General features: G+C 35.6%; 1 protein-coding gene across 4 annotated transcripts in view; it reads left to right on the top strand.

Annotated features, from left to right (window-relative positions):
• PIAS1 (protein inhibitor of activated STAT 1) overlaps nucleotides 1–21,069 on the top strand; it is a 220,125-nt gene that overhangs the window by 194,560 nt on the left and 4,496 nt on the right. For all 4 annotated transcript variants that reach the window (XM_007166075.3, XM_057543247.1, XM_057543245.1 and 1 more), the window contains exons 8-13: nucleotides 2,168–2,241; nucleotides 11,845–12,005; nucleotides 13,733–13,863; nucleotides 14,920–15,100; nucleotides 18,715–18,857; nucleotides 20,866–20,903. In XM_007166075.3, the coding sequence (XP_007166137.1) occupies nucleotides 2,168–2,241; nucleotides 11,845–12,005; nucleotides 13,733–13,863; nucleotides 14,920–15,100; nucleotides 18,715–18,857; nucleotides 20,866–20,903 (728 nt within the window). The remainder of the gene's footprint in view (nucleotides 1–2,167; nucleotides 2,242–11,844; nucleotides 12,006–13,732; nucleotides 13,864–14,919; nucleotides 15,101–18,714; nucleotides 18,858–20,865; nucleotides 20,904–21,069) is intronic.

The raw sequence follows: 21,069 nt of genomic DNA, 5'->3' as shown, positions 1-21,069 counted from the left end.
CCCATTGCTGTGTGCATGGTGGGTGTTAGGGAGTGGTTGGTGAAGACATGCAGAATGGTTAGTAATCACATTAGAATTCTATTTACATGTTTGTTTCATATGGCAATCGTTTGTCACCTTTAAAAAGATACTGTTCGTTAAATGTATCTTTATAAGAAAGGTTGGAGTAAGATTGGGTCTATAATGGCAAAAGCATACTTTTCATAATTTACATATAATATTAATTAGCATAAATGATATAACTATATTTTCCAAACTAAAACCCACGGATTGTGTGCCTTTTTAGATGTGATAGACAGCCTGTGAGTTATATAGACTGTAAAATTTTTGAATTTCCAGGCCATAAAATGACTTTTTAGTCTGTCATCAGAATCACATCTGGAGCTTTTTAAAAACTACGTATTAGTGTCCCTCTTCCCCATTTTGGTTCAGTGGGCAGTATAAGTTAGAAAGCTCTATATGTAGTTCTGATGTGCATCTTAGTTGAGATCCACTAGTTTATGGAGGCAGTTGAATAGAATATCTAAGATTTGGACCATCTCAAAAAATTCCAGACTCTGTGATCATCAAGTTTAATAAAGGCAGAATTCTTAATTCTTTTTTTTTTTTTTCTTGAATGCAGGGATTTTTTTTCAATTTTTTTTTTTTTTTAGTTCTTTTATTTATTTTTAATTTATTTATTTTATTTATTTTTGGCTGTGTTGGGTCTTCATTGCTGTGCGCGGGCTTTCTCTAGTTGCGGCGTGCGGGGGCTACTCTTTGTTGTGGTGCGTGGGCTTCTCATTGCAGTGGCTTCTCTTGTTGCGGAGCACGGGCTCTAGGTGTGTGGGCTTCAGTAGTTGTGGCACACGGGCTCAGTAGTTGTGGCTCGCAGGCTCTAGAGCGCAGGCTCAGTAGTTGTGGCGCATGGGCTTAGTTGCTCCGCGGCATGTGGGATCTTCCCAGACCAGGGCTTGAACCCGTCTCCCCTGCATTGGTAGGCAGATTCTTAACCACTGCGCCACCAGGAAAGCCCAGAATTCTTAGTTCTTATAAATAGTTACCAGTTCAACAGACATCTGGAATTATTCTTCCTTACCCAAGTACTTTTCCCCTTTCCATTTTCTTGTATCTTTCTTTCCTTCCTCCCTCCCTCCCTCCCTCCCTCCCTTCCTTCCTGTCACATTCAATTGTGCCTCAGCTCTGAAATTCTATGATTGACTCCACAGCTACTCCACTTGTGCCCCCTTACACATATAGACTTTAAAGTTATTGTGGAACAGCTTCTAAAATTATTGAAATACTACATTTAGGCATTTCCAGTCTCACTTCTGTGCTGAAGTTTAATTAAAGTTCTGAGGTTTTCAGAAGTAACAGATGTCTCAGGTTTTCAGATGAGAAGTATCAAGGTCCTTGTTATGTTAGACTGACCAAGAGTAACAGAACAGCTTTAAAAGTAAAATTACCAGTGCTTGCTCTCTTAAGAACCATAGGAAATTTGAACTGAGAAGATGTAGAGATTATCTAGTGTAGGCTGTTATTTTCCAAGAAGTAAAATTAAGCTCAGAGAGGAGGACTGACTTGCCCAAGGTAGCATAATTAATTAGGTTATGGATAAATAAATATAAAACTCAAATAATCATATGGTAAAAAAATCAATTGAACTTTTTTCTTTTTATAATTTGAAATTAGAATTAATGTGTTTACAATAAATATTTGCATTATGTGAGCATTGTAAGAACTTATACATGTTAGTTTTATAGTTGTTTTTTATTAGTTTCTTTTAAAATAATAATGTCATAGTTTAAAAGAAAGAAAGTCTTTATCCAGTATCTTAGAGTTATAAAAGGAAGATGGTCTGCCATCAGCTGAATATATTAACCTGCTATATAAATTTCCTTTATGTTAGTGCATTGCAGTTTTTGTATCGTGGGTGAGAAATAGGAGACTTACAGGAAATGTAGTCAGTCTATAGATATACAGTTGTTTTCCTTCCTTTGCTTATTGTAGAGATTATGAACCTTATAATTGTTTTTATCTTTTCTTTCAATTGATTGGAAAATAATTGAGCAGATTATTTTTGAGTTCTTTTTTTTTTAAGTTCCTCATTCTTTTTCTTATGTTGCATCAGTGATGTATGTTTAATAAACTTCTTCTGTTTGTTTGTTTTCTCTTTGATAAATGTCAGTTAAAGAGAAATTGACTGCGGATCCAGACAGTGAAATAGCTACAACCAGCCTGAGGGTTTCTCTACTATGTCCAGTAAGTGTTAACTAGTATTTGCTCTCCAGGAGGCTTAATATACATTTTCTTTGGTTATTAAGTATTTCCAGTCTTTAACAAGTTCTGTTAAATTGAAACATGCCCACTTGTTTGTTAGAGTTTATGAAAAGTAAAAGACATCATGTAGTCTTAGGATTTGAAATCTAAACAAATTTATGTCTATAAAAATTTTCTACTCTTAGTAAGTTATATTTAAATATTGCTTGTGGTTATTAAATGACTTTCTCTCAGACTTAAGTGTAAAATCTCTACATAATGCATTTTATTGTCTTAGTATATTTATTAAAATTTCATTTTTTAAAATAGTATACTTCTGAATAAAAATCTGGACATGATTATTCACACATTCAATTTAATCATTTTGCCAACAATGACTATAACAACAATTAAAAACTATTCTATTTAGCCTGAAAAGTTGAATTGGTTATGCATATAAAAATCAACTAGAAATATTTTTAAACCAGAAAATGAGATCAATTTCAGTCATTTCTACAAAATAAATATAAGGCTCAAGACATACCAAATGTTTAAACTGGTAGTGAAAAAGTTTCCAAAAATGTGTTAAGGTTTATTTCTTAACTAGTTTGATGTCAGGTCCACCAATAGTAGGAATGGTAGTTGAATGATGCTTTCATACAAAAATATGTGAAAAACTGAGAGTAAATTACTTTGATATTTTGATTGCCTTTTGTTCTGTAATTAATCAAATTAATCATATTTAAATTGGGGGAGAAAGTATGGAAAATAAGAGGACTCAGCTCTTTCCTGATTTGCCAGGATTGTTTAGGCAAGCCTGATATTGAAAGCTTTTAATATTGAAATCCTACTAATCTGAGATGAAGTTATTTATTCTTAAACAAAAAATTTAAACAAAAATTAAGTGTTATTTGTCTTATATCTTAGTCTTTTATAATTTATAAAACCTCAAACAATATGAAAAAGTCATTAGCTCATGAATTAGTTTATAATAGAGTACTTTGCATAGCTCTTTTAAAAAAAAACTTTTTTGTTTTATAATTGCTAAGAGAACTCCTGTTCACTATTAAACATCTATAAAGTACAGAAAAAAATACAGTGAAGTTAATAAAAACCACCAAATGTATAACTTTGTATATATCCTTCTATCTTTTTATTCCTTACTATAGCCAGTCATTTTTATAGGGAAAGTATTTTGACTCCAGGCTTTTTATATTATTACTTTAAATTTTTAAATTCTTTCCCAAATATATAATGCAGTCATTGACAGAACTAAAGGGAGAAATAGACAGCAACATAATAATTGTAGTAGACTTCCATACCCCACTTTGGGTTATGGATAGAACAGCCAGACAGACGGTCAATAAGGAAGCAAAGGACTTAAACAACACTGTATGCCAATTGGACCTAACAGATATATACAGAATACTGCACCCAACAAAGCAGAATACACATTCTTCTCAGAACACACAGAACATTCTCCAAGACAGAGCACATGTTAGGCTACAAAACAAGTCTTAATGAATTTAATATTAAAATCATTATAAAGTATCTTCTCTGATCACAATGTGATGAAACTAGAAATCAGTAACAGGAGGAAAACAGGAAAATCCACAAACATGTGGAAATTAAACAATACATTCTTAAACAACCAATGAGTCAAAGAAGAAATCACAAGGGAGTTTAGAAAATATCTGAAGACAAATGAAAATAAAAACACAATATACCAAAACTTACAGGATGCAGCAGAAGAGGGAAGTTTATAGGAGTAAATGCTTACATTAAAAAAGAAGAAAGATCTCAGATCAACAACCTAATCTTATACCTCAAGAAACTAAAAAAAGAAAAACAAACTAAACCCAAAGTCAGCAGAAGGAAGGAAATAAAGATCAGAGCAGAGATAAATGAAATAGAGAATAGAAAAACAGTCCAAAAAAATCACAAGACCGGGGCTTCCCTGGTGGCACAGTGGTTGAGAGTCTGCTAATGCAGGGGACACGGGTTCGAGCCCTGGTCTGGGAAGATCCCACATGCCGCGGAGCAACTAGGCCCGTGAGCCACAACTATTGAGCCTGCGCATCTGGAACCTGTGCTCCGCAACAAGAGAGGCCACGACAGTGAGAGGCCCACGCACTGCTATGAAGAGTGGCCCCCGCTTGCCGCAACTAGAGAGAGCCTTAGCACAGAAACGAAGACCCAACATAGCAATCAATCAATCAATCAATCAATAAAATCTTTTTTTTTTTTTTTTATAAATTTATTTATTTATTTATTTATTTATGGCTGTGTTGGGTCTTCGTTTCTGTGCAAGGGCTTTCTCTAGTTGCGGCAAGCGGGCGTCACTCTTCATCGCAGTGCGCGGGCCTCTCACTATCGCGGCCTCTCTTGTCGTGGAGCACAGGCTCCAGACGCGCAGGCTCAGTAGTTGTGGCTCACGGGCCTAGCTGCTCCGCGGCACGTGGGATCTTCCCAGACCAGGGCTCGAACCCGTGTCCCCTGCATTGGCAGGCAGATTCTCAACCACTGCACCACCAGGGAAGCCCAATAAAATCTTTAAAAAAAAAAATCACGAGACCAAGAGTTGGTTTTTTGAAAAGATCAACAAAGTTGACAAATCCTTAGCTAGACTAAGAAAAAAAGAGGGAAGACTCAAATAGCTAAAATTAGAAATGAAAGAGGAGACATTATAACTGATGTCACAGAAATTAAAAAGATTATAAGACACTACTGTGCCAACAAATTGGATAACGTAGAAGTGGATAAATTCTTAGAAACACATAACCTACCAAGGCTGAATCATGGAGAAATAAGAAATCTGAACAGACTTATAACTAGTGAGGAGATTGAAGCGGCAATGAAAAATGTCCCAACAAAGAAAAGCCTAGGACCCTATGGCTTCACTGGAGAATCCTACCAAACATTTAAAGAAGAATTAACACCAATCCTTTTCAAACTCTTACAAAGAATTGAAGAAAGAATACTCCTAAACTCATTCTGTAAGGCTAGCATTACTGATCCCAAAACCGCACAAGGACACAATAAGACAAGACAAAATGAAACAAAAAAAAACCCCAGAAAACTGCATACCAGTATTCCTGATGAATACTGATGCAAAAACCCTAAACAAAATACTAGCAAACTGAATTCACCAGCACGTTAGAATGATCATACACCAGACCAAGTGGGATTCATAGCTGGAATGTAAGGCTGGTTCAGCATACAAAAATAAATCATTGTAATATACCACATTAACAAAATGAAGGACAAAAACCACATAATCATCTCAATCGATGCAGACAAAACTTGACAAAAACATTTGACAAAATTCAACACCATTTCATGATAAAAACACTCAGCAAACTAGGAATAAAAGGAAGCTTCCTCAACATAATAAAAGCCATATATGAAAAGCCCACAATGAACATCATACTCAATGTGGAAAGACTTGAAAGCTCTTCCTCTAAGGTCAAGAACAAGGCAAGGATGCCCACTGTCACCACTGCTGTTCAGCATAGTACTGGAAGTTCTAGGCAGAGCAATTAGACAAGGAGGAAAAAAAAGATTGGAAAGGAAGAAGTAAAATAATCTCTGTTTGCAGATGACATGATCTTTTACGTAGAAAACACTAAAGATTCCACCAAAAAACCCAAAATATACCTGTTCGAACTGAATTCAACAAAGTTGCAGGATACAAAATCAACAGTCAAAAATTAGTTGCATTTCTATACACTAACAGTGACCAAACTGAGAAGGAAACTATGAAAACAGTCCCATTTACTATAGCATCAAAAAGGATAAAATATTTAGGAATAAGCTCAACCAAGGAGATTGAAAACTATAAAACATGACAAAAAAGAATTCAGAGAAGATAGAAATAAATGGAGAGATATCCCATAATTATGGATTGGAAGACTTAATATTGTTAAAATGTGCATACTACTCAGAGTGATCTGCAGATTCAGTGTAGTTCCTATCAAATCCCAATGGCATTTTTTGCAGAAATACAAAAAAAAAAAATCCTTAAATTTCTGTGGAATGTTAAGGGACTCTTGAGTAGCCAAAACAATCTTAATGAGAACAAAGTTCGAGCCCTCACACTCCCTGATTTCAAAACATCCTACAAAGCAGTAGTAATTAAGATGGTGTGGTACTGACAGAAAGGTAGATAATATAGACCAATGGAACAAAATAGAGAGCCCAGAAACAATATGGTCAAATGCCTTTCTACAGGAGTGCCAAGACTACATAATGGGAAAAAGATGGTCTCTTTAAACAAATGGCATTGGGAAAACTGAATATTCACATGCAAAATAATGAAGTTGGACCCTTACTTTACACCGTATGTAAAAATTAACTCAAAATGGATTAAAGATCAAAACCATAAGACCTTAAACTGTTACGGTCCTAGAAGAAACATGGGGGAAAGGCTTCAGTTGAATCTGGCAGTGACTTCTTGGATATGACACCAAAAGCAGAGGCGACAAAAGCAAGGACAGACCAATGGGAATACACCCATTGGTCTTAAAAACTTAAACTTAAAAACTTAAAACCTTTTCTTGCCAAAGGAAACAGTTAACAGAGTGAAAAGACAGCCTAGGGAATGGGAGAAAATAATTGAGAATTTTATACCTGGTAAGGGGTTAATATCCAGAATATATAAGGAACTTCTACAACCCAACAACAACAACAAAACAAACAACCTGATTAAACATAGGCAAAGGACTTGAATAGACATTTCTCCAAAGAAGGTATACAAATGGCTGACAAGCACATGAAAAGATGTTCAACATCGCTAATCATTAAGGAAATGCGTATCAGAATCACATGAGATATCACTTCACACCCATCAGGATGGCGCCTATCAAAAAAATCAGAAGATGACAAGTTTCAGTGAGGATGCCACAGACACTGGAACCCTTGTGGACTGTTGGTGGGAATGTAAAATGCTGCAGCCATTATGGAAAAACAGTATGGAGGTTCCTCAAAAAGTTAAAAATAGAATTAACATATGATCTGTCGATTCTTCTGGGTATATATCTAAAAGAATTCAAAGCAAGATCTTGAAGAAATAATTTGCATACCCACGTTCGTCACATTATTCACAATAGCCAAAGGGTGGAAGCAACCCAAATGTCCATCAAGAGATGAACAAATATGGTATATATACATACAATAGAATATAATGTATGGAACATGAAAAAAGAAGGAAATCCTGTCATATGCCATGTGGATAAACCTTGAGAACATTACAATAAGCAAAATAAGCCAGTCACAAAAGCATAAATACCGTATGATTCCACTCATGAAGTATATAAAGTAGTCAAAACCATGGAAGCAGAAACTAGAAAGATGGATCCAAGGGCTGGGGAGGGCAAATTAGTGGGTGTAGAGTTTCAGTGTTGCTAGATGAAAACGTTCTAGAGATCTGTTGTACAACAGTGTGAATATACTTAGCATTACTGAATTGTACACTTTAAGATGGTTAAGGTGGTAGGTTTAATGTTAATGTTTGGTGTTTTTACCACAATAAAAAATATTGGCCGGGGGAACATGGGGTGGATTCTTAAGTAATCAGATATTATAACAGACTATGGTGTAAAGGAATGTGGTATTTTTTAACATTTAGAAAAATGGTTCACAGACCAGCTAAGTGGAGGGTGGGAAGAAGACAAAGTTTTTTTTAAAGGTATATACCTATCATACCCTCTTTCCTCCAAACACCTATTTATCTACCCTCCCCCTTGACATGATTCCTTGCTGCCCCATTCCATTATAAAACACCAGTTCAGAGAACATGAGAAATTTAGGAACGTGCATAAGCTTCATTTTCCATTCAAATCACTGGAAGGAGTCTTGTTTTTCTGCAGTCTCATTTTAAAAGTGTTTACAGTTGTGCTAATATATATGATGTTTATATTATTTAACATTTATATGAAGCATTTATTCGTATAAATAAGGACTACAATATAAATCTTGATGTTCTTATTTGTATAACTAGTTTTGAATTTCATAGTTCAGGTGATCTTTATATTATTAGAAAATGTTAATCATGTTTTGCTTGTTGCACCTCTTAATTTACTCAGCGAGCTTTAAATTTTTCTTTCCATATCCCCCTGCTCCTCCCTTTTTAGTTTCAGCAGTTACAGCAGTTCATTTTAAATTGACTTATGCTTTCAAAATTCAGATTATAGGAAAAACAACTATATATATAACCCATAATTATAATACTTTTATGGATTTCTATTTGGCCAAAGGGACAATCCCTTTACAATTATTCTGGAACAGTAAGGCAATATATTTTAGATATGTTTTTACTCTAAAAAGTAAAACTTCGTAATGGCAACTCATCTATATATCAAATTTATAGAATAATAAAAGAGATTTGTTCCCTTTGAAATATGTAAATATGATGTCTGACTGTGCATTTGAATTACCCTTGTTGTGATATACACAGCTCAAAATAAATGAGTTTCTGTTTTTTGTGTGCTGTTTAGCTAAAGGCAATGAAAATAATTAAAGATGTTTTTGCTCTTTGGGAATTTTTCAGTTCTAATTTATTAAAAATAGAGCTGGAAGAATGTTTGTGAACCTGCTTTGTGAGATACTCCCTAGACCTGTAAACTTGAATGCAAATCACTTGGAGTTGATAGAAGAAAAAAAAATAAACTCCTTGGAAATTTATTTATGAAATACTTATCATAATGATGATGATGAAGAAGTTATAAAATTCTCAATATCACACTACTTTCTTTTTATAAGGAAAAAGTACATCTATTATTGATGTTTTGGGGGTCCTTTGGTATAAGCTGGTTTGAACTTATATCTAAGTAGGGTATTTTCTCTTGAAGTATCATCAGTTACTATTATGTTATAGTAAGGTTAATGGCATTAGAAAGCTTATTTGGGAGTTGTTTTCAAAGTGTTTATTTGCAAATGATGCAAATATCCACCCCATCCTATAAAGGGAAAAGGGGAATTTGTAATTACCAGATGAAGATGTTCTAAGCTCAGCTTCTTTTCTGAAGTTAGAGAATTCAGTGTCCATTCATAGATAAGTATTTAGAATTTAGTGATTGTTTTTAAAAATCAGGAGTATGAGGGTAATATAACAATTACTTTGTAATTCTTTGAAGCAAGACATTTGTGTGATGGCTAATAAACTGCATTTGAAATTGAACTTCTCCTTTCGTATACCTATTTGTAAACGTCCTTCCTGTGGCATTCATGTATCAGTGTTCCTTAAAAATTCTGTAGGTAAACTTGTCAGTGTGGCTGATCATATAAGGGCTTGAGAGTTGCTCTCCCAACGAAAAGATGAACTGACAGCAACTATAGGGCTAAAGTTATGTGAGGTGATGGTCTTTGGAGAATAACTGCTTTTCATAGTATAAGTTCTACAGCCTATGGCTTGGATTCTGAGACAATCGTTGTTTCTTATCTTCTTATCCATTGTCTTCATAAACTATCAGAAGTAGCCTACTAGTTCTGCAGTTACATGAACCTTGTCTACAATGACTGTATTTATCTAGGATTTCTCTACTTAGTATTAAGGCAGTAGCAAATATACCTACTCAGTAGGAATTTGCACTTCACAGATAAGTTAAGGTGTGACTTAAGACATAAAAATGTAATTTAGCACCACCACCTATATCGTTATTTGGAAGATGTTTCTAGACTAACGCAGCATGTCTTGGCTAATGGTAAATAGATGATATTTCTGTTATAAGAGCTAGTTTGTTCTTTCTGTGTGTGTGCCTTTTTCATCAGGTACTTAGGTAAATCAAATCATAAAACCTGAATAGAAGTGTAGAAAGGGAGTAATGGAGTTGTTTAATACTGTGTGAGCATAGAAGAGAAGACTGACTGGGCTGAGGTTTGAGTGGGTCTCCTACTAGCTTGCAGAGTGATTTGAAGCAAATATGTTTCTGTACTTTAATTAATAATGGGGGAAATAAATTGAGTACTTGCTCTGTGTCAGGCCCTGTGCAATAAATATAATTTAGACCCTACAGTCATATGGTATAGATGCTATTTTTATCCCCATTTTCTAAAACGAAGGCTCAGAGAGACTAAATAACTTCCAGGATTCATACCCTCAATGAATGGTGCCTCCTAGAACTACCCAGCATGCATAGCTGAAGCCTGATCAGTACACAGGACCATCTTCTTGCTGTATGTATAGCAGGTACCTTTCCCAGTGCCAAGGATAAGGAGATGAGCCCAATGTGTTTCTAGTAGGAGGAGAAACACATAAATAAATAGTGTAATCATATGCAGTGTAGAGTTGGGAGCACAGAGAAGGGAGCTGTCAGTTTTCTCTGCATCCCTCCTGTCCATACTTCTGATACTGTAAACTGGCATTACTCCCTTCTCAAGTTGATGACACATTCTGGGTCCTTTTTTATTCTTCATCACTACATCCTGTTGAAATAAGGAGGAAACCATGTTACTTCAGAGATAGAAAAAGAGCCCAGCAAGGTTAAGTGCCTTTCCTAGAGGCACAGTAAATCACTGGTGTGAGAACAATAATTTAGGGCCCCAAATGACAGTTAATTTCCTTGGTAGACTAGGAAATTGCACATTTCCGTGAAATTCTCGTAAGCCAAGAATCTTTTCCTCTTTTTTTCCTCATTTAACTCATATCCTTTCCAAGGCCTTATGTTTTTCAAGCTCACAAACATGTGGAAAATCTTTTCCTGATATTTAGCAAAAAATGTGGTTACTGAAAGTAGGTGACTTCTATACTACATGGCCATTGTGACCTACGGGGACCCCACAGTGGTTATCCAGCTGTACTGTACGAAGTGTCTTCCATGCAAGGAGGTCATGATATGGTAGCTCCCTGGGCAGATCTCTGGACAGCTTCTCTACTTTGGTCCAAAGCTGGCAGTTCAGGGACCAGATGAAGCAGATTTCAATGTTCGTAGGACAGACTCAACCTATGTCAGCATAAGCACTATTTGCAGGGCAAGAAGAGCAAGTCTCATAACATGCTAGAGATGCTAGAGGTCCAGAGGTGTTTGCTGAGTTGCCTGTGATGGTGCCCAGTGAGGGAAGAGAGTGCACACACCTGGGTTTCTTCTCAGAGCTGCTGTTTGGCAATTATGCCAAGCCTTGTGGGGAATGCTTATTCTGTTCTGACCTCTGAATTACAATCAACCTGATATCTTAATGAGAGTAAGTATCTGTATCTTGAGCATTTAATAAGGCATTCCTTTTTCCTTTCCCAATACCTAGTAAAGTGGTTCTTAACTTTTTTGGATTAGGGACTGACTACTCTAAGAATTTGGTGAAAGCACTTTCTCCGGAAAAATGCACACACTTAAAAGATTTTGCATGTAATTTCAAGGGGTTCGTAGTTCTTCCCGCTAAAAGTGGATCTGTAAGCTGTGGATCGAGGGTAAATAACCTCTGCTGTAACTTTCCATAGTCTCTCTATTTTAATATCCAAAGAAATATTGTAATTTTTAGCCGGTAGATGTTTCACAGAAAATGTGTTAAAAGTAAACAGAACACGCTTTAAATTGGAATACATATACTTTGTGTTTCAGGAAAAATTTTGTATAACAGTTGTCTAATATTTACTTTTGTCTCCCTTTTTCAAAGCTTGGTAAAATGCGGCTGACAATTCCATGTCGGGCCCTTACATGTTCTCATCTGCAGTGTTTTGATGCAACTCTTTATATTCAGATGAATGAGAAAAAACCAACTTGGGTTTGTCCTGTTTGTGATAAGAAGGCTCCGTATGAACACCTTATTATTGATGGGTATGTCAATTTAAAGTTTTTCCTTGTACTTCAAAGTAACCATCTATTATTGGTTTTGTTTTCCATCACGTTTGGGATTAAAATTCTATAGGTAGTGTTTTCTGAGTTATGTATTTTTAGGATTTTCATGACTGTAGAAGTCAGTAGTTTTCTAAGTAATTAATATTGTGAACATTTTTCCTTTTTAACTTTATGTCCCCTTGTTTTGAAAATGTGTGCCTTACTGTCAGTGCCTCCTGACATTTACCATTTTAAAGCACCAGTGGTTCTAAGTAGGGTGTACTTACACCTTTTCCTAACATGGATCCATCTATCCCTAGACATGCAGACCATTTTGGAGAGAGAATGGAAGAATTGTGAAACTCTGGTTAACCTAACTGACCAGAAATTGGTCTGTTTTTGGAGATTTCCTGGTGCTTCAGTTGTGGGCCAGCATCCCTACTCCCTACCATACTGGCTCCTCAAACTGATCAACACACTGAATAGCAGCTCTTTGTTTTTCTGTTTTCTCTAAAATACTTGTCTTTGTCTTTCTTCTCCACCTATAGCATCACAACAGTCGATTTTTTTTTTTTAACACTCTGGTGTTTTATCTGTCCTTCCAAACATCTTCGAATATCCCTTTCAGTTTTCTCCTAGTCTCTAGCCTCCTTTTTTTCCTTTTTGCCGCTGAACAAAGATAAATTGTGAAAAGAAGGATCTTCTTGAGATTTCCTGTACTCTTTAGAAAAATGCTTAATGCAACTTACCTATAATATTTGAGAAAACATAGAAGCCTGAAGGTATAACACAAGGAATGGAATACATTTAGCAATAGAAGTGTAATCCAGAGCTTGAAAGATGTCAGACCAGTCATATGGGGAGAAGTAAACATGTAACTTAAATGTTTTATGTTTGATTTTTCAGAGATGTCAGTGATCACTAATAAATCAGAGTTGAATAATACTTTACCAACTCTGTATATTATGTAACTTTAGATGCCTGCATCAATTGGGATTATTCTTTCTTACTATAAAAGCCACACATACACACACACCCCTAAAGAAAAATTGGAAACATACGAAAATAAAAAGCTGTTATGTTATTTTCTGATTTTTTTCCCCCATATTTGTGATTATACAGTATTAGTATTTTTTATCCTTTGGTTTCATTTAATATTACAACCTGAGAATTTGATCATTAATTTTACACATTTTTGAAAATCTCATTTTTTAATATCCGCATGGTAATTATCAAGGAGCTTTAACTTTCAATACATATTTTTGCATGTATTTCTTCAGTTATCAAATAAGATGTGCTTATTGTAGGCAATTTGGATTATGTTGAAAAGTATAAAGAAAAAGAATATCCACAATGTCACCACTGAGAGATAAGCACTATTTATATACCACTCACACACAGAATTTTATTTTTTTAATATAGAGTTTTCTTTTCTTGGCCTCTTCACACTTTCTGTGAACATATATTTCCCCCCATATTATTAAAAAAATCTTTGGAAACCTCATTTTTCATGGTTACATAATATTTTCTTGCATACAGGTACCATAATTTAAGTAACTATTCTCCTATTTAGCCCTAGATTTTGAGAACAAATACACCTTGTCGGTTACACTTTCTCGTTTATACTTGTACAAAACATAGAAGGTCTGAATGTTTTTTGAATAGTAATAATTCTAATTGGTCTTACTTTAGAATGTGATATTCAAGGGACAAATTGTTTTTTATAGCTTGTTTATGGAAATCCTAAAGTACTGTACAGATTGTGATGAAATACAGTTTAAGGAGGATGGCTCTTGGGCACCTATGAGATCAAAAAAGGAAGTACAGGAAGTTTCTGCCTCTTACAATGGAGTTGATGGTGAGTGTTAGTTTTCCAAAAGGGTGGGGCAGTCTCCCTGTTGTTGTGAAGCCTTGGTTTTCAATATTAAAACACATAAAATTTTTTTTTTTAATTATTAGCACCTTTAATTATTTATTTATTTATTTATTTATTTATTTTGGCTGTGTTGGGTCTCCGCTTCTGTGCGAGGGCTTCCTCCAGCTGCGGCAAGCGGGGGCCACTCTTCATCGCGGCGCGCGGGCCTCTCACCATCGCGGCCTCTCCCGTTGCGGAGCACAGGCTCCAGATGCGCAGGCTCAGCAGTTGTGGCTCACGGGCCCAGTTGCTCCGCGGCATGTGGGATCCTCCCAGACCAGGGCTCGAACCCGCGTCCCCTGCATTGGCAGGCAGACTCTCAACCACTGCGCCACCAGGGAAGCCCAAAACACATAAAATTTTTAAGAATACTCAGCAGTTTATGGATAGCTCAATAACTCTTATTAAATTATTGATTAAATGTTCAGAAGTAGTGAAACTCTAAATTCACTTTCTCCCAGCTTTTAAAATTTTGTGGTATAAGATTTCAGAATAACATAATCTAATAAGTTATTTGTAAAGTCATGCTTTTGAAATGGTATCCTTTTAAATCTTTTACAGACTTGGTACAGGTTAGTGAATGTTCTTTTTTCATTGACATTTTTTTCCTGGCTTCTTTAGTACGTTTTTGCTGGAAGGAAACTATGACTTTTTTAAAATGTTATTATAACGTCTCTCAGTATATCAGGTATTGTACAGGTAAACATGTGTAATATATAGTGTTTACCCTCAGACTACTTTTATTCTGAGGTGGACATATATTTTGATTGTTTGCCCTAATTCAGAATTGTTTTTCAAAAAAATCCTTTAACAACTGATAATAAATAATAGTTTTAAGCTTAGGGGAACAGAGCCACTGTTGCTTTTGTATTCTTGGACCCTAGCAATATACTGTAACTGATAAAGTCTAAACTACAACTGATCATCTAATCCATAGGCTGAGAAAAAGAGAGATGTTACAGGTCTTTTTTGCCTTGTGTTTCAATCATTCCCACACAGGATGCTTGAGCTCCACATTAGAGCATCAAGTAGCTTCTCATCACCAGTCCTCAAATAAAAGTAAGAAAGTAGAGGTGATTGACCTAACCATAGACAGTTCATCCGATGAAGAGGAGGAAGAGCCATCTGCCAAGAGAACCTGCCCTTCTCTCTCTCCCACATCACCACTAAGTAATAAAGGGTAAGTGCTGAGATCTTAAAAAAAAAAAAAACTCATTGTGAAAGTTAATTTTGCAAATAGGGTTAAAAGATGTGCTAAATAAAATGATTGTAAAACTTAACTTAGTAATGATTGTAAAACTTAACTTAGTAATCAGAGAATAGGTTGAATTTTTCTCAGGTGTGTTACTTAAGGGGTTGGGATAATGCATTAAAGGGGTCACTTGGATATGATCTTCATCGTACAAAAGATGATTCTAGTACAGTGGTTCTCAAACTTGGGTATACATCAGTATCACCTGAAGGACTTACTAAAACACATTGCTTCCCTAGCCCCCATGTCTGATTCAGGAATAGGAACTGAGAAAATGTGTATTTCTAATAAGTTCCCAGGTGATCCTAATGCTGGTCGTAGGATTTAAAATACTTACTCAAACTGGAAAATGTGTGCTGTATAATTAACCCTAAGTTGAGTGTTCAAGCAGAAAGCAGAGGAAGTCCAGTTGAATGCTTTAAACCTGCCTCAGAATGTGTAAGACTGGCAATGAAAGAAGTGTAGGACTTAAGTTGCAGTACACAATGCTTTATGTTTTGCAGACTCATTTCCCATACTTCCCATTAGTCTCATATCGGTAATAATGTACCTTGGTTATGCTTCATGTCACTTCATGAAACACTGTTACCTACTTTATGTAAAACACGCTGTGCTAAACATGGGTGATAATAAAGTAAGTAAGTACAGTCCCAACCTTAAAGAGTTTGACATTTTGTAGAGTATGGTAAAACAAGTAGCTGACTCTAGCTGTAACTCTTAAACAGACTGTTAGTCTTATGAGACACTTCGGGGATCCTCAGCAAAAGACTTCATGTTTTGCTGAGGCACAGTTGTAGCACACCAAAGGTAAATCTAGAAATCCATGTGTGACCCCTTTTAGGTATAGATCAGGAGAGTTATGTGGCCTGATGTAATTGAATAGAAGCTATTCAGAAAATCTTCCAGCAAACTGTAGTGCCTGAAGGAAGAATGTAAGTGAGGAAGGGAAAGTCTGCAGAAGGCATTGTTACAGATTTCAAGGTTAAAGAGGGAAAGTAAACACCAGACCAAGAGCAGGCACTTCTGTGCTTGGAGTCAAATTATTTTCAGGCTTGATACTGTTTGATGAGATAAAAAGATCTTCTATTTGAGTATATTTGTAGTTACTTGAAAAATGAAGTTGCAACAGTAAAAGAGCACAATTGTGATAAATGTGGCTCCTCTCTCATTAGAGGACTTCGGCTATTTCAGGAATCTTTATAGTACAACCAGACATATGACGCAGGTTGATATTTTCACTCTAGAGTAGCTTATTTTATCATAGAGACAAATAAAAGACATTAAAAGCAGTATCATTATTCTAAACAAAATGAATATTTAAACACTAATTCTGCTTTACATCCTACTTTATGAACATTCACCTCTGATGAAAGCCTATGTTGATGGCTGTTATCCAACAAACCTGACCGTATTATTATACCAGCTTCTTTCTTAAATCTGAGTTGTGGGTGGGGGGGGGGGGGCAGGGAGGGAAGAAGAGCCAAATTAGCAAAAGCTGGTGTAGTTAGAGCAAATATCTGTAGAATTTTGACTCTAAGATATTTTATGTTTTATATATATTTTTAAATGGTATATTTAACATAGCATGACCAAAACATATCATCATTTTATTACTTTAAATGCCATAAAACAGCAACTTAAAATATATTTCATCAATCTGGGTATATAAATACTTCATGCATTAAATGCATCATTATATATACGTTAGTTCTGCTCTTTAGTATATTGATAGTAGTCATACATATGTGAACACTTTTCCTTAAAGGAAACTTTCTGAGTGTTTAGAAATCTAATTTTTCTTCTTTGAATACTTGCTTTGCTGTTTCTCCAGAAATAGTTTGTTTATTATGTTTGGGAAATTACATTAGATGCATTAACTACTTCCTGAGCTTCCCAGTGACTAATTGAACCCAGATAGAGTATTTGCTAACGCCAGACCTTTCTCTCTTGATTTTCAGATAAAAACAAGCAACCTGAAAGTTTATAACACTTTTAGAAGAATAACACCATATTCAGTACCAGTGACCATTTTTCAGTAATGACTAACTAGCCAATAAATAGAAACCTAAACCCAGCATATTGTATTTGTTATTGTGCAGTGTGAAGGTGGAAATGCATTTTAGAATATTATCATAAAATTGAAAGAGAAGGAGCCAGCCAGGAATCAGAAAGAGGCAAAGATTAGTAAATGTAAAACATTTTGCTGTCTTCAGCTGCTGAGTGTTCATCCAGAAATTACCTTTGCTGTTTGGTATACCAAGATGTTTTCAAAGACTAGCATTTCAACTCCTTTTGTCTCTCTTGTAATCCCTTAGGTATTGTCAGAGGAGATAGCTAATGGAAAATGGTACTTTCTATAGATGTAAGAGGTTTAGTTAAGTTTCCATTAGACAAAACATTTTTATGAGGTGGATGAGAGTATATTTTATGCTTCATATCCCATTCATAAAAATATGGTAGAAGGTCATAACTAGAACTCTATTCCTGGAAATCCATCCTTGGCATCTTTTGAAATATTCTTTACCATTGAAATTGCATCTCCATACCCTGAGGACTTTACGTGAAGTTTTAAAAGCAAAAGACAGCCTGTTTCTACCTTCTTTTCTCTTTATTTTCTATAACTTATATGTCTATTAGCCTCTGTATGGTTGGGATAGCATATGGCCCTTATGTTTTCACTCAGGACTATTAGAATTCTTTCTCTTTTCAAAATCATTTTAATTCTTCCTTTTCTTTTTCCTTTATTTCTCCCTCTCTTTTGCTTTTCCTTGATTTTTGGTAAAGAAAAAAAGATTTAACTACTCAGCTACTTAAACATTTCACTCTGTTCTTCCAGAATCCCTGTCTTTGTTCTTTTTTTCTTTTTCCATTTATACTATTTATACTATTCTCCCTTTAAAAACGCTGTACCACCTGTTCATTATGGAGCATCTTTACTCCTTGTCTTGCTGCCTTCGTTCATTCAGAAGGCCTTTTATGTAAATAGCGTGCTAATGACTGTGCCGGGCATTGAATATACCAAGATAAACAGTACCTAGTTTTTATTCTCATAAATCTTACAAGTCTGAGGGCCACTGTTAACTCCTCACTGCTCAGATTGCTGCATTCCCCTAGTCTTGTTATATGTGTTTTCTTTGCAAGGATTTACCTAAACTTTTTACTAGCCAGCGCTCTAGTGCTTATTTTTTAAAGGTTTCAGAATTTTGTCTGCTGTAGATACTTTTCACTCATATTCCATTGAAGTGGCTCAGCCGTGCCTTCCCCCTGCATTCTGAAAGTGTAGATGACGTTGTTCCAAAGACAACATGTGATTTATGAATGTTGGATACCATTGCATCCATCTCTTTTTCCCTGTAGCCTCTGAAAGATGCTATTAAGTATACAAATTATTTCCTAATAATTATGGTAGTCTAAATTATATATTGCTTTACTTGTCTTTTGTTTTTATTTCCAGCACAAAAACTAGGACTCATTGTGAGATGCAACCCTTTCTAAAAGTTCAACTGACTCATGAAAATTTTGCAAACCTTTTCTTCTTCTAGCATATTAAGTCTTCCACATCAAGCATCTCCAGTGTCCCGCACCCCAAGCCTCCCTGCTGTAGACACAAGCTATATTAACACATCCCTCATCCAAGACTACAGACATCCTTTCCACATGACACCCATGCCTTATGACTTGCAAGGTGAGTCACCCATTCTTCTGTGTCGTCACATAGCATTGTGAATGCCTTTGATCTGTATAGTCTTCTTCTGGGCAAGTCTAAGAAAGGTCAAAAGATTAGGAAAAGAGGAGGTTGGATCTAGGAAACTGAGAGAAATATACACTGTGGTCATAAATAAATACAGACTCAGTTCCTTGTTAGTACCTTCATCAGTAGCCAGTGTTTTACTACCAGTGGTAAAAACAGTTCAATGATCTTTAGGTTTTGTGCGCTCCAAAGTAGTCTGCAGGTTGTTTTTGAATGACTTCCAATATGTTGCTTTAAATTTTGATATTTATGACAATTATTTTTTGTTCCCTGAATCCAGTTATAATGCATCAGGCATTGTGGGTAGCTATGTCATATTGTATTTTAGATAATGCAGAACTGAAACATTGGAAAGCTTTAATTTTTATTCTGGTGAACTTGATTCTTCTTTTTGAAAGTAATTTGAAATGTCAGTATACTCATTTCTATGATGTATTTTGAGTTCATAATAATCATTTACATTATCAAAAAGAATTACTAGTTGTTCTCATTATCTTTGTAATTTAATAATTTGTATATTAGCCATATAATCTAAGAACATTTTTTAAATTACAAAAAGCCATATATGCTCATTGTAGAAAATATAATACAAAAGCACAAAGTGCCCTCCACCCATTTCCTACAGTAAAATTCAGGGTCACTGGCAAGGATCTTGGGAGCTCAGATAGTTGAGTGGATTCCTAGTGATTGTTATGAAAATCCTATTTCAGCTCTGTCCAATAGAACTTTCTGCAATTAGGGAGATGTAATCTGACCAGTACAGTAGCCACTAGCCACATGTGGTTATGGAGCATTTAAAATGTGGCTAGTATGACTAAAGAACTGAATTTTTCATTTTATTTAACGTTAGTAAATTTAAATAGCCACATCAGGTGGTTAGCAGCTACTCTGTTAGACAGCGTACCCCCGTTTCTCACTGCCTGTTAGCCCACTGCCAAACTCACTATCAAGAACCACAGTACTGGGACTTCCCTGGCGGTCTAGTGGTTAAGACTTCACGCTTCCAGTGCAGGGGATGCAGGTTCGATCCCCAGTTGGGAACCTAAGATCCCACATGCCTTGCGGCATGGCCAAAACAAACAAACAAAAAACACAGTACTATACATTTTGCAGGATCCTCATGTTATAATCTGCTCTAGTGTAGACAGTGGATGGATCCCCAAAGTGTTCGTGTTGTTGTCATATTTTTATCTACACCTGCTTGTTGTAGTTTTCTCCAAGTTTAGATACCATAATGAGGCATTTTATTCATGTTGGTTTACTTGCTCTTCGTCGCATTACACATTGGGCAATATGGACAAGAATGTGACTTGGAAGGGGCTGGCTTACAGTGACTTGCTGGCAGCCAGGGACGAGAGCTGGTCCTTCTGTAATAGCCTCCACGCCAGCAGTCAGACACCCCCTCAGATCTCTTCCCCTCTCATGTCACTCAGGAGTCTCTGAGTTACAATCTGGAACAGATAGTGGGAAGTGAAGGAATTTGAGAAAGAAAATCTGTCTTATAACTTGCTTAATGTAAAAACGTCCTTATCCACAAAATGAGACCAGAGTAATTACATACCTCATGAGTTGCTTGTGAGGAGTAAATTCGAGTAGATTGAAAGGTGACTTTAGGGGAGTCGATGAGAGCATCTGGTGAAAAGTGCTCTGTCAATTTAAGGGATCAGTGTTGGACTTAACAGGGCAGCAGTGGCCCAAGTCCCACAAATGGAGTCACCGGGAGTGCAAATCATTGCTAAAGCTTGAACTCTAGGCTTTGTAATCTGGAGATGGGAGAAATGTAAAACCTTCAGCTCAACTCTTCATGTTTAAATAAAATTCTAAATGAATTTAGAATTAGCTTTTTAAGATACTGTATTTGTTTTTGTAGTATTGGGACATTTGGAAGGCTTTTTCTTTCTTTCTTTTTTTTTTTAAACTAAAATAATTTTTTCTCCCACAGGATTAGATTTCTTTCCTTTCTTATCAGGAGACAATCAGGTATGTTATATGAAAAAAATACTGTTATTTTAATTCTAAGTTAAAATACTTAAAAGTATAATATGTAGCCAAGAGAAAGAAAATAAATTTCCTTAGGAAATTCAGAGTAAGTTATACCCATTATTGTTAAGGTTTTAAAAATTTAAATAAAAGTCCCTTTGTTTCA

Source organism: Balaenoptera acutorostrata, chromosome 3 (assembly GCF_949987535.1).
Source record: "Balaenoptera acutorostrata chromosome 3, mBalAcu1.1, whole genome shotgun sequence".
In the NCBI taxonomy this organism is placed as follows: domain Eukaryota; kingdom Metazoa; phylum Chordata; class Mammalia; order Artiodactyla; family Balaenopteridae; genus Balaenoptera; species Balaenoptera acutorostrata.
Note: the sequence above shows the minus strand (reverse complement) of the source record. Positions and strands in the feature narration are given on the sequence as shown.